The sequence below is a fragment of the Mustela lutreola genome, chromosome 1 (genome assembly GCF_030435805.1).
Source record: "Mustela lutreola isolate mMusLut2 chromosome 1, mMusLut2.pri, whole genome shotgun sequence".
Taxonomy (NCBI): Eukaryota; Metazoa; Chordata; class Mammalia; order Carnivora; family Mustelidae; genus Mustela; species Mustela lutreola.
Genome location: NC_081290.1, coordinates 212812836 through 212824987, shown reverse-complemented (window position 1 = coordinate 212824987; position 12152 = coordinate 212812836). Strand labels below are relative to the sequence as shown.

Here is a 12152-nt window from a genome sequence, read left to right as displayed (position 1 = left end):
ATCATGGTAGAGATCACCCATGGGCTTGACCACAGAATATTAAAGATAGTTCACATTAGCTGGGACTTTAGGGCCCTGTCTCTTCTTCTCACAGGTGGGATTGGATTGTGGTTACAATTTTAAGGTTAATGCTAGCATTGGCTCACACCCCATAGATGGTGGGGCTTGGGGAGGGGAAGACACAGTGGTGCTGAGAATTATGTTCTAAACAGCCATGCCTGGATGGGGTCCCTAAACCATATGTATTATAACTATGTCAATTTGTTCCAGTGTAAAATATCCTCTGAGAGGACCTGCTGATAGGTTTGGGCCTTTCCAAACAAATTTTCCATTTTAAATATACTAGGCAGGTGGAATGGAACAGAAAAGCAATGGGTTCTGGGAACTGGACCATGAGGAAAGAGCACTGTCCATGGCTCAGAAAGACCAGGTTCTACATCTGGGTGCAGGCCCCTGGGCATTGTCGGATGTAGCACATACCACTCATTTATTCAAACATTTAGAGGTGTGTATATGCAGCCTAAACTGTGCTAGGGGCTAGCAACCTCAGCAGAAGATAAAGTCCTCACCCTCAGGGAACTCAGAATCTACATGGGGAGGCAAGAAAATTGTACAACCTTGTGATCAATGCACGGCTAAAAAAAAAAAAAAAAAATAGAAAGCCACGGGAGTCCTCAGAAGGGACCCAAACCCAGGGAGGGGCAAAGTAGCCTGCCTAGAGAGGATGACGCTTGAGTGGAGTCACCAAGGATGAGAACTTAAGGGAAGAAGCAGGGAAAGGGCACCCCTGGCAGATGGAGATGTAGGCTTGAAGATACAGAGCAGTGGCAATTCAGATAGAAACAAGTAGATCAATTCGGCAAGTGTATAGAGTCAGGGTGGGAGTGGGAGGTAGAGGGGTTTCTGGAGTAACTAAGTGCCAGGCCATGAAGAATTCTGCAGGTCATGTGAAAGTATCTGTATAAAGTTGGGGAGGGAAAAGAGTCCAAGACAACTCCTGGGCCATGACTTGGATGACTAGAAGAATAGGGTCCCATTAAGCAACATGAAAAGCAGATTGAATGGGGAGCAAAGAACAGCTGGGTCATATTGAGTGTAAGGAGCCTGTTGGTAATCGAAGTAAAATACTATTAGAGATAGATCGACACACACATACAGACACACACACACACCCCGACCATTCTATAGGTCAGGACTGGAGGGAGATTTAGAAGTTATCTGCATATAGGAGATCACGCACAGTGAGAGTAAGTACAGTCAAGTATAATATGGAATGACCCTTTCCACTGCGTAGAGCAATTTGGAGGTTGTTAATGAATTTGGCAAGTGTGGATTCTATGGGACAGAGGGTAGTAGCTGAATAGCAGTGGTCAGTAAATGAATGTCAGGTGACACACAGAAGCCACAACGAACACACACAGGTCTTTTAAGAAGCAAGTCTGGGAAGGAGAGTGAGGCAGGTTTGTAGCTGGAGAAAAACTCCGAGTCAAGAGATATTTGGGGGGAGGGATGTTGGGAGGACTGAAAGAGAAAATGGACTGATCTCAGCTGCACATTGTCAAATGTCCCACAAACGTCCTTTACTTATTAACGCCGTCTCCCAGACACCCAGTAGCAGCCTGGTTTGAATGTCACAATGAGACACTGGCAACGGGGCAACTGTGTTGAAGAGAGAAGAATCTAGTAGCCTGAAAAGAAAAAGAAGAGACTAAAGACATTTGTTCTTTGTGACCTGCCTTTCTCCCGTCTCTGGTTTTCAGTTCATCTCTTTCCTGTAGGACCTTGATGTTTTTCTCTCTCTCTCTCCCTACTTGAACTCTCTTCAACACCTGACAGGCTTCACACTCCTTTCCTTTGTTATGACTAGACCGAAAAAGTGGTCTCTTCAAGGAAGTGATGAAAAGCTCCAGCATTCACAGAAATCACCAGAAACTGAAGACAATCCCATGTGAGAGTCTGAGAGTGAGAGAGAAGGGTGCAGGAAGGCGGAGTGGAAAAGAAGGGGAGACAGAGAGGAGGAGGGTGAGGAGAGGGGACAAGAACAGAAAATGGGAGGTAATTTTAAACTCGAGGCAGTAAGCGTAGGTGGGGATGGAATAAAGGGTAGGAAGGAAGGCGGAGGGGTAAGGAGAGGGACTAGGTCAGGTTAAACTAAAGAAGCAGGTGGATTAAAAAATGTTTAAGAGGGGCGCCTGGGTGGCTCAGTCAGTTAAGCATCTGCCTTCAGCTCTGGTCATGAATCCAGGGTCCTGGGATCGAGCCCCACATCGGGCTCTCTGCTCAGCAGGGAGCCTGCTTCCTTCCTCTCTGCCTGCCTCCTTCCTCTCTGCCTGCCTCTCTGCTACTTATGCTCTTTCTCTGTCAAATAAATAAATAAAATCTTAAAAAAAAAAAAAAAAAGAATGTGTTTAAGAAATACAGTTTTAGGGGCACCTGGGTAGCTCAGTCAGTTAAGCATCCTGCTCTTGGTTCAGCTCATGTTGTGATCTCAAGATCATGAGATTAAGTCCCAGGTCGGGCTCTGCACTCAGTGGGGAGTCTATGCTGGAGATTCTCTCCCTCGGCAACCTGCCATGTGCTTGTGGACATGGATGGGCGGGCGTGTAAGTGTGCACATGCTCAGTCTCTCTCAAATAAAGATTACAGAAAAAAAGAGAAACGCAATTGTATTCTACTCAGGTATTTTCTGCTTGATTACTCAACAAATGTGTATTGACTAGCCGTTCTGGGTCAGGCACTGTGTTTGGTGCCTGGCTGGAGCTGCAAGCAGGCATTCACAATGACAGATGGTAAAATCCACAACAGGGGCCGGCATGAGAGAACAACTCACCAATCTTGTTGGGGGCCACACACATCCCCTGAGAAGCCATCCATCCTCAGAGCTGAGGGATCCGTAGGAGGTAGCAGCCATGGAGTGTGAGCTTGGAGGGAAGGGCCCGGCAGAGTGACAGCACAGGGTGGTCTCAATGTCAGTGTGAAGAGGACCTGTTGAAAGCTATAAAGCACAAGAGAATAGCACAGAAAGTAAACAGGGACCTGATGAAACAGGGTCCTTGGGACGGGTTGAGAATTCGGGACTTATGTTAAATCTGGAAGGCTTTTTTTTAAACATGAGAGTATCTTAACCACCTTTAACCTTTTAAAAAGATCCAGCTGAAGGGGGTTATTAAAAAACACATGGAGGCAAATATTGAACTTGGTTAATGATAATGATACACAAATTACTTAAGAGGAAGCATACTGAGATCTGTGATTTACTTGGAAGTGCATGATGGAAAAGCAGCCGAGTGGGTAACTAGAAGGCTGGAAGGCTGGCTGGATGTGGGACAATGAAAATACAATACAATGGTAATGGTAAAATCAAAGTGATAGGGATACAGGTGTTTGTTGTAAAATTCTCTCAACTTTTCTTATGTTTGAAAATGTTGATAATAAAATACGGGGAAATTTAGATCATTCTGGCTGATTGTAGAACATTCTAGAAAGGGGAATAGGAGCCAGTGAGGAGGTGGTTGCAGTAACTAAGGCGAAAGGTAGTCATGGCCCGGGAAACTGGGGAGAGAAAGGGAGAGAAGAATTCAAATTCAAGAGCTATTTCAGAAGTTACGTCAACGACATGGTGATGGACTTGGTGATGGACCACAGTCACACTTGGTGACTGTGGCAGGAAGGCAGGCTAGGGATAAACAACAAACCAGGCCACAAACCAGTTAAGAGTTGAGCAAGGATGGCCAATAGATTTTGGGGTGAAAAGGAGGACTCCTAACACCCATGAAGAACTGAGTCACCAGTGTCCCCTTCAACTGGCCTCTGACCTCGGGTCCCCGCCAGGAGATTCCTGACACAAATCCTTTGCCTTCTTAGTCTGCTCTGGAACTCGTGGGGGAACTCAGTGGGCCACAGCACCTCACGAGCAAAGGGGAGAGTCAGCGGGGAGAGTCGGAGAGTGGATACTTCCCCGCTGGGGCTGGGCTGCTCCCACCCACCTCCCCCTCCCTTCAGCCCTCTCCCAGCGCTGCTGTAGCTCTGCTTGCTGCAGTTCAAGTGTTTTGTTTTCTCAGAAGGAAAGCGTCTGAGGTCAGCAGCTTCAAATGGCTTCTTCAACCCCAGCCAGCTTTAATTTATCAGCTTTCAGTTACAAAACAGATTTCTTGGGACGACTCAATCACAATAAAACAAAAATGAGTTTTCCTCCAGGCCTGCAAACTGCCTCTTCGCTAGAGCAGCTGTTGGCCTGATGGTTCTGGGAGAGGAATCCCTCCCACTCCCCCCAACCCTCCCACTCCCCCTACGGCCCAAGCCCAGCACCTGTGAGGAGTGTCATTTCCTACCAGCCTTGTCCTAGATACTGTCAGCAAGCCCCTCCCTCTCCTTCCCTCCCTGTGAAGGAGGGTTATCAGAGGACCTGTTTTCCATTCCCATAATTACTTCTGGGCTTCACTGCTGGATTCTTGTCGCTGTCACGCCCACAGCCTTGGGAGGCTTAGGAGCTTTGTGTTTGTGAGGACTTGAACAGGGCAGGCCTGCCTGCTCTTCCTGCCCCCAGGGATGCCCTTGGAGAAAGACCCATGCCACAGAAATGCAGGGACTGTGTGGTATCAGACCCTAAAAGGGGGGGACTCCGAACTCTTACTTAAGGAGGCTGGGGGCACCTGGGTAGCTCAGTCAGTAAAGCATCTGCCTTGAGCTCGGGTCAGGATCTTAGGGTCCTGGGATTGAGCTCTGCGTGGGACTCCTAGCTCAGAAGGGAGCGAGCCTACTTCTCTCTCTGCCCCTCCTCCCACTCATTCTCTCAATCTCTTTTCTCTCAAATAAATCTTAAAAAAAAAAAAAAAAAAAAAAAAGGACACAAGAGGCTGGGCCAGTGATCATCACCACTCGCAAATAAAGCTAGACGCAGGCCTCCCGAAACACCACCTGACTGTGGCATTTGACTTTCTGAAAAACAGACCTCCCTGGAGACCCGCACGGAAGAGCATCTGCCTCTCAGTCTTGAAGGGAACCCACTCAGCTGGTCCTTGTGCATCAGATATGAAGCTCTGCCCCTGCCCCCACCTGAGCCTCGGGCTCCCCACAGTGAAATCAGAGAGGGCGTTCAGGCTCAGGGTCGTTTCTAGGGGTGAGTCGGAACCGGTGGCGAAGGTGTCTGGGTCCTTCGTGGCACTTGGCACATGGCGCTATGAGAACTCCATTTTCCGCGGTGATGACCGACTCACGTCTCCACATCAGCCTCGTAGTTGAGCAACCCAGAGTGGGCTCTGTGTGCTTCAAGTATAAAAGTGCTCTTATTGTTTTAGTTTCCTGGCTACCGGTACCACTTCAGTCACTTGGGCTGCTTGTCCCTTGGAGAGGGGACCTGTTTTAGGAAATGCGCAAGGGAGGGGCTCCTTTTCCAGAGTTCCCATCACCTTTGGGCCTCTCCCAAGAGTCCTGTTCGAGACTGCCAGCCTCTCTTGGTTGAGGACTTTCTTGTGAACACGTACATGGCTGAGGGCGCTGCAGAATACTTCACAGGACAAGGATCTCTGCATGCTCAGGGAGGCCGTTCAGTGGGCTTGCAGCCGGGCGGGGGCTTTCTTGGTTTTGTTGGATTGGGCTTTGGTCACACATTGAAAATCTTGTGTCTCCAAGGCCCTGTTTTATATGCAGGCACCAGCAGGAACCCTGGTGCCTGCAAGGTGACTGAGGTCGCTCACTGTCACTCAAGCCACCGGGTGGTGCCATCCCAGGTGTCTGAGCCCACAAAGGGCCAGGTGGAGCTGCAGGCAGAAGGCAGGGACCCAGAGACAAAGGCTTCTCAGGATAAAGGAAAAGAATTAAAGCCAAAAGACTTACTCTGTGCCAGGCACAGAGTCCTGTGGAGTCCTGTGGAGTCCTTTCTGTGAATTTTCTCCTTCATTTCTTTCTCCCAGCCACCCCTATTACGAAACAGCCCTTTATACAGACAGGCAAACTTACAGAGAGTTGGCCACGTTCTCCAGGCCATCCGGCTGGCCAGGAGCAGGGCCAAGAACAAAAGTCAGTAGCTGACCAGAGCCCAGGAGCCTTCCTACTACCGGGTCTCTGCTTTTCTGAGAAAGTGAAAGCCTCCAGCTCCGAGCTGAGCTCCGTGAGATGGATGCCATTTAAGGGGCGCCACCTGGAGCTCTGCGTCTGCACCTGGGCTGTGTGGAGGGGGCCATAAATGGGCAAGATGGCAGCCTCCCATCTCTGGAAGCAGGAGGGAGCAGCTCCCACGTTGAAAGTAAGTATGCAGAAAGCACGAGAAGAGGCAGCATCTTTCCTCTGTTCCCCTGTTAAACCAGCTTCTTGAAAGATACTGCATGGTCACAGCTGTGCCTGACACTGGAGTGGGGGTAGTGGCAGATTGGGGGGGGAGGGGCTGGGGTCTCCATCCCCAGCCTGTGGGCTGCTCAAAACTTAGGTGAGGCCAGGGGTTTTCAGTTTCACTGTGATGGGCCACAGTGGCCTTCCTGCGAGCACGGGGGGACTGTGGGAGCCAGGGGCTCCCTGGATGGGTAAGGCACTGGGCACTTGACACAGGGTGCTCTTCTGCCTTTCTTCTTTCAGTCTGTTCCCCTCCCTTGCCTTACTACCCAGATCAGAGCTGGAAACACAGAGCTCAGCAAACCCCAAGAGGGGAAGCCGCCTCCTTGCTCCTGTGCTGAGGAGCGGGCTTCGGATGTGCAAGACAGGCACAGCTGAGTGGGCACGCTCCTGCTGGGTTTTTCTCCCCACCCCCAAAGTTCCTGCTCAGGAGGGTGGGAGTTGGGTTGGGTCCAGTGGAAGCAGAACCACCACTCCCAGGGGAGAGGGGTGGGTGGGGTAGGGGGGTGAAGGGGAGGACTCCTTTGGAGGGAATGGGTGGGGACCAGTGGCTTGGGGAGGGAGCCCTGCAGTCTGGGCTGGCCATCAATGGCATAAGCACTGCACCTGGCCCACCACCTGCTCCCACTATGCCCTCTGCGCCCTGTAGAATCTGGTTACTGAGCATTTGCTCATCCGGGATCAAAGCTCTGAATTCCCAGCCCCTGTGTCTTGGCAGGGGGCTGGGGGGTGGAGGGGAGAGGTCTGCCTCCAACAGGGAGGGGCCAGGAAAAGTTCCCAGGCCGGAGCCATTCCACACTGACCCTCCCTCACCTTAGGCCTGGGCTCTTCCTGGGATTCCCTTTAGGTGTCCGTACATCACTGGGAGTGGGTGTCAGAACGCTAAAGTATGTCCTACCCGCCCTGACATTTTTTGATGCCACCTCCGATAGAGGTTCTAAGAGCAGGTCATGGTCACTTGAGAGAGCCCTGACACTCAACCTCACTCCTTGGGATAGCCTGTCTGATCTCTCACCCAAGCAGGTGTGGTTCCTGTCTGCCATCGGCCATGTATCGGTCGTGGCTGCTCCTGTTAGGGCTGTGGACAGTTGCACCACCCACCTGGGCTGGGGACGAGCTGCTCAATGTCTGCATGAACACCAAACACCACAAGCGAGAGCCTGGCCCAGAAGACCAGCTCTACAAAGAGGTACAGAGGCCAGATATTGCCTGGGGGTGGGAGGGGGCTTGCTTTGGAAGCTCAGGGAAGGGACATAAATGCCACAGTGGTTTCTGAACCACCAACAACCCTATCTCATGTGGTTCCTTATGCTGGTATTGGGGCCTGAGCCACTGGAGGGACACTATGGCCTTTTGAGATCATAACTGTTGAGTGCTTCAAAATTCCCATCTCTGAGCTTCTGGGTCACTTGGGGAACAGGGGCAGGTGGTGATCCAGGAGGCTCAGCACTGGTTTGGCATAAATGCAAACCAGGTCCTCCTCCTCTAGCCTTCCTACCAATAGGCAGGGGAAGACCTAGGACTCTGGCAACCCCTCCCCAAGCCCTAAAGGCAATTGATGGGGGGCAGGGTGGAGTTGTGGAACTGGCATTTCCCTGGGAGCTCTTCTCAGGGCTCCACATCCCCCTGGGGTTCGTGGGGCTCCTTAGCGGCCCCTCAGGAGGTGACCCTCTGCAAGTCCAGTCTCTAGAGGACTGCAGCAGCCTGCACCATGGAGATCAGTGTGCCGGGGCCCTTTGGCTGTGAATTTCCACTTTTCTTCTATATGGGTGCTGCTGACTTGAAGCCATCCCCTTTGCCCAGGCCCTCCTCCTTCTCCCATGTCTTACCAACCCCCATGCCTTTTCCTTCTTCTTTGGCCTTCAGTGCAACCCCTGGCGAGGCAATGCGTGCTGCAGGGCAGACACCAGCCTGAACACCCACCTGGACCTGCCCTTGCTCTACAACTTCAGCTTGCACCACTGTGGGGTGATGCTGCCAGACTGCGAGAAACACTTCCTCCAGGCCATCTGCTTATACCAGTGCTCCCCAAACCTGGGGCCTTGGATCCAGAAGGTCAGGAGGCTGGGGCAGGGGCAGGCAGGAGGCAGGTCCACGCAGTGTGCTGTTACTGAGGACCTGAGCCCCACGCTGCTAGCAGCGCAGGCCGTGCTGTCCCCCTACAGGCAGCGCAGTCAGAGGCCGGGTTGGGACAAAAGCTGGAGAGGCAGCTTCCTCAGGCCATGCTACTAGCATTCTTGTCACCTGCCATGCCTGTATCCAGCTGGACTCGGGCGGGCCAGGCGAGCGAATTCTGGAGGTGCCCCTGTGCTGGGAGGACTGTGAGCAGTGGTGGGAAGACTGCCGCACGTCTTACACTTGCAAAGCCGACTGGCATGGCTGGGACCGGACTGAGGGTAAGTGTCGCTCGCTCAGCAGCGCTTCCCCCCACCCCCCCAGCCCGCAGGGCAAGCGCAAGCCCCCTCTGCTCCCCAAGGGTGAAGAATGGGGGGGATGGGGAGGGGAGGGGGAGCTAAGGGTGTGCCTCCATCCCGCCACAGGCAAGAACCTCTGCCCTGCACAGGCCTTCTGCCACCCTTTCCCCCATTACTTCCCCACCCCGGTTGACCTGTGTGAGAAGATTTGGAGTCACTCCTTCAAGGCGAGCCCTGAGCACCGGAACAGCGGGCAGTGCCTGCAGAAGTGGTTTGAGCCTGCTCAGGGCAACCCCAATGTGGCCGTGACCCGCCTCTTTGCCAGCACAGCCCCGTCCCGGGACCACCCCTGCAAGCTCCTGGCCTTCTCTCTGCTCCCGGCGTTCCTATCCCCAGAGCCCCTTCTTCTCCCACCCACATTCCTCCTCTCTTGGGTCCTTCCTGTAAATAGAGCAGCACAGGCTGGGGGCCGGAGACACTGAGGCTTCAGAAGCGGGGGCTCCGAGCACCGAACATTCAGTTCTAGCCGCCCCCGCCCCCCGCCATCCCACTCTGCTCATGTTCTGTCTTCCGCTGCCTGGAAAGCAGCAGAGGCCTGAAGCGCCTACGTGGCCTTCTCCCTTTGCCTTGACGGGTCCTCTGCGGACTCCAGTGTGGGGCTCCAGGCCCTTCTCGTCCAGGGTGTGCCCACCTTCTGCCAGGACAGAGCTGGCGGTCACCACCCTGGCCTCCTGTCCCACCAGGGGGCCTCCAATAAAACTGTACTTGACCTTCCCCCTCCATGTGACCCACTCAGTCCTAGCCCTACCGTCGGGGAGCCAGTCCGCCTGCTGCACTGACGTCTCAGAGTTGGCTGCGACCTAACTCCTAACAATTAGCTTCTTCACGTGTGCCAGGTCCTCTCCTTCCCTCCTCAGAACTCCTCCTGGGAGGAAGACTTTCCACACCCACTCCCCCCAGCCCCCATAAGCCCTGTGCCATACAGAAGACGCAAAGCTAGGGTAAGGACCACCCAGACCACTGGTTTTATCTTGGATACAGGATTAAGTCCCCTCAATGCTTGAGGCATTTCCTTCTTCTTCTTCTTTTTTTTTTTTTTTTTTTTCCCAGATTTTATTTGAGAGGTCAAGCGGTGAGAGAGCACTTGATTGGAGGGGGTGGGGGAGGAGAAGCAAACTTCTGGCGGCTGGATCCTAGGACTCTGGGATCCTAACCAAAGCCGAAGGTGGACGCTTAACTGAGGGAGCCTCCCAGCTGCCATTTCCTACTCTTTTAACCCCAGATTCACAACACACAGCTCAGGAATTCTGGAAGCCAGGGCTCTATTCCAGTTTTACTGCTTTCTATAGGACTTTTGGCAAGTCCAAAAGGGACTTTTGGGTGGCTCCCCCACCCCCCCCACCAAGAGGCATGATGGAGTTGGACTTCATGATTTCTTAACTTACAAAAAGAAAAAGGGAAAAGCCAATGCCACTGTTTGTTGGGCTACAGTCTGTGCTTCTCAGGCAGTGCCACACCATAAAGAACAAGACAGAAGTCAGAACTGAACCAGAGAAGAGGCACTGGGACAGCCTTCACGCCCCTTCTGTAAGTGGCGTGGGAGCCAATCCACCCACCCGGAACGTTCCAGAACCAGAAGCCCAGCAGCTTCTCAGCATAGATGGCCCCTTCCCTATAACCTTGCCATTGACAAAGAGGGTTTCTAATATGTCAGCCCCCAAGGTAGTTGGCTTTTCTGACACTCATTCTCACCAGACACCAGTAAGACTTGCTCATCATTAAAGTCTATCTCCAACCCTCCACCCTCCCCCTGAATGTGCTCCTTCCTGAACAGACACAGCTCGGGCACTCGGGTTCTCAAACCAGTGAGGACGGTCCTCCTAAGTGAGGTGCTCAGAGTCTGGAGTAGGAGACTGGCACTAGCAGGGGACACAAAGCACTTTGCTGGAAGCCTGAGAGAACAGGGACTGGGCTGGGGATCCTCACAAAGGGGGTGATGCCTGAGCCCACTGAAGAGAGATCTTTTCATTAAGCATAGAACCAACAACAAAAAAAGGCTGATCAAAAACCAGCCAGTCCCTAAGGCCCTGGTGATCTGAAACAGGAACTTTACCTACTCTTAAGTGAATCAAGAAATTGTGGCTTCAAAAATACATATAGGTAAAATTTCTTAAGAATTAAGGACTTGGCTTTTCTCTATCTTCACTTAATAAACTATCACTTTACTAAAAAAAAGAATTAAGGACTTGAATGAAGTGTCTGAGGATATGCGTGTGGTTCTAAAGCTGAGAGTTAAATGACTTTTTTTAAAGTATTTTTAGATAAAAATATAAAATTAATCAAAGTAAGGTTAACACTGAGATAGCCCAAACAAGACCAGTTCTGGGAGCCCTAGTGACTGCTACTGTTTATTGATCATTTACTCCGTGCCTGCGGCTCTGCTAAGCTCCTAACATGCATTAGCTGATCCTTCCAAAAGCCTTGAGAGTCACCCTTACACCTGCCTTTCAAGTTAAGTCAGATATGTGGATTTGAAATCAGGTAGGTCTGACCCCACAATCCTAGCTCATGAGGCTTCCACAGAACACCCTGGCAAGTGGGACTGGGGCAAATGTTGGGAGAGAGGACAGGCTTATGGCCGGCCATGGTCAGGAAAGAGACCAAGTTTTCTCCCTGTCTGTGGTTAGAGGAGTGATGTTTTTCAGTAGTGGAATAGAATTGTTAGATTTGCAGTTGAGTGATTTGTTTCAAGCAGAGAGATCCATACATATGGCTATAACTTGGAGGTCAAAACCCCCCCAACACAGAACAACAGAGCCCCAGCCAGTCAGCCCCTTAGCTCCAGGGCTACCCGCTTCGAACCACTTCTGGATTTAGCTATGAAAAAGTTACAAGGGGTGCCTGAGTGGCTCAGTGGGTTAAAGGCTCTGCCTTCGGCTCAGGTCCTGGGATTGAGCCCCACATCAGGCTCACTGCTCCCCAGGGGGCCTGCTTCTCCCTCTCTCTCTGCCTGCCTCTCTGCCTGCTTGTGATCTCTGTCAAATAAATAAATAAAATCGTTTAAAAAAATAAATTTTAATAAAAGTTACAAAAGGTGGCTTATCTTTTCTGCCACACAGATCACCTTTTCGCTCTCTATTCTGTTACTTTCTTAATCTTCCGATCTCTCTAATTTTGGCAATCCATTTTTAATTTCCAGGCGATTTTTTTTTTAATTCCCTTGGTCTTCACAACCTGCTGTTTTGGTTTTATGGCTGTTATTTCTTCTCAAATCCCATTGAGGATCTAATTAGAATTTTTTTAAGTCTTTTCTTCTAGTGTCTGAATGACCTGTTTCCTCCAAGGGCAATCTGTTCTCTTTATCTTCATCATCCCCCGTGTGCCGCTAGTTTTCTCTGCGTCTGGTGACCT

General features: G+C 51.5%; 1 protein-coding gene across 4 annotated transcripts; it reads left to right on the top strand.

Annotated features, from left to right (window-relative positions):
- Positions 1 to 5954: 5954 nt before the first annotated feature.
- On the top strand, positions 5955 to 11807 carry IZUMO1R (IZUMO1 receptor, JUNO). 4 transcript variants are annotated; one of them, XM_059186331.1, is made up of 5 exons: positions 5955 to 6244; positions 7326 to 7516; positions 8194 to 8382; positions 8493 to 8723; positions 8891 to 11807. In XM_059186331.1, exons 2-5 carry the CDS (start codon positions 7376 to 7378, stop codon positions 9221 to 9223), a joined length of 894 nt encoding a protein of 297 aa, XP_059042314.1. In that variant the 5' UTR covers positions 5955 to 6244; positions 7326 to 7375; the 3' UTR covers positions 9224 to 11807. The 4 variants fall into 4 exon arrangements, with proteins under 4 accessions (XP_059042314.1, XP_059042308.1, XP_059042301.1 ...); XM_059186325.1 differs by having other exon boundaries at positions 5956 to 6244; positions 7348 to 7516; XM_059186318.1 differs by having other exon boundaries at positions 5957 to 6244; positions 7351 to 7516.
- The last annotated feature ends 345 nt before the right edge of the window (positions 11808 to 12152 follow it).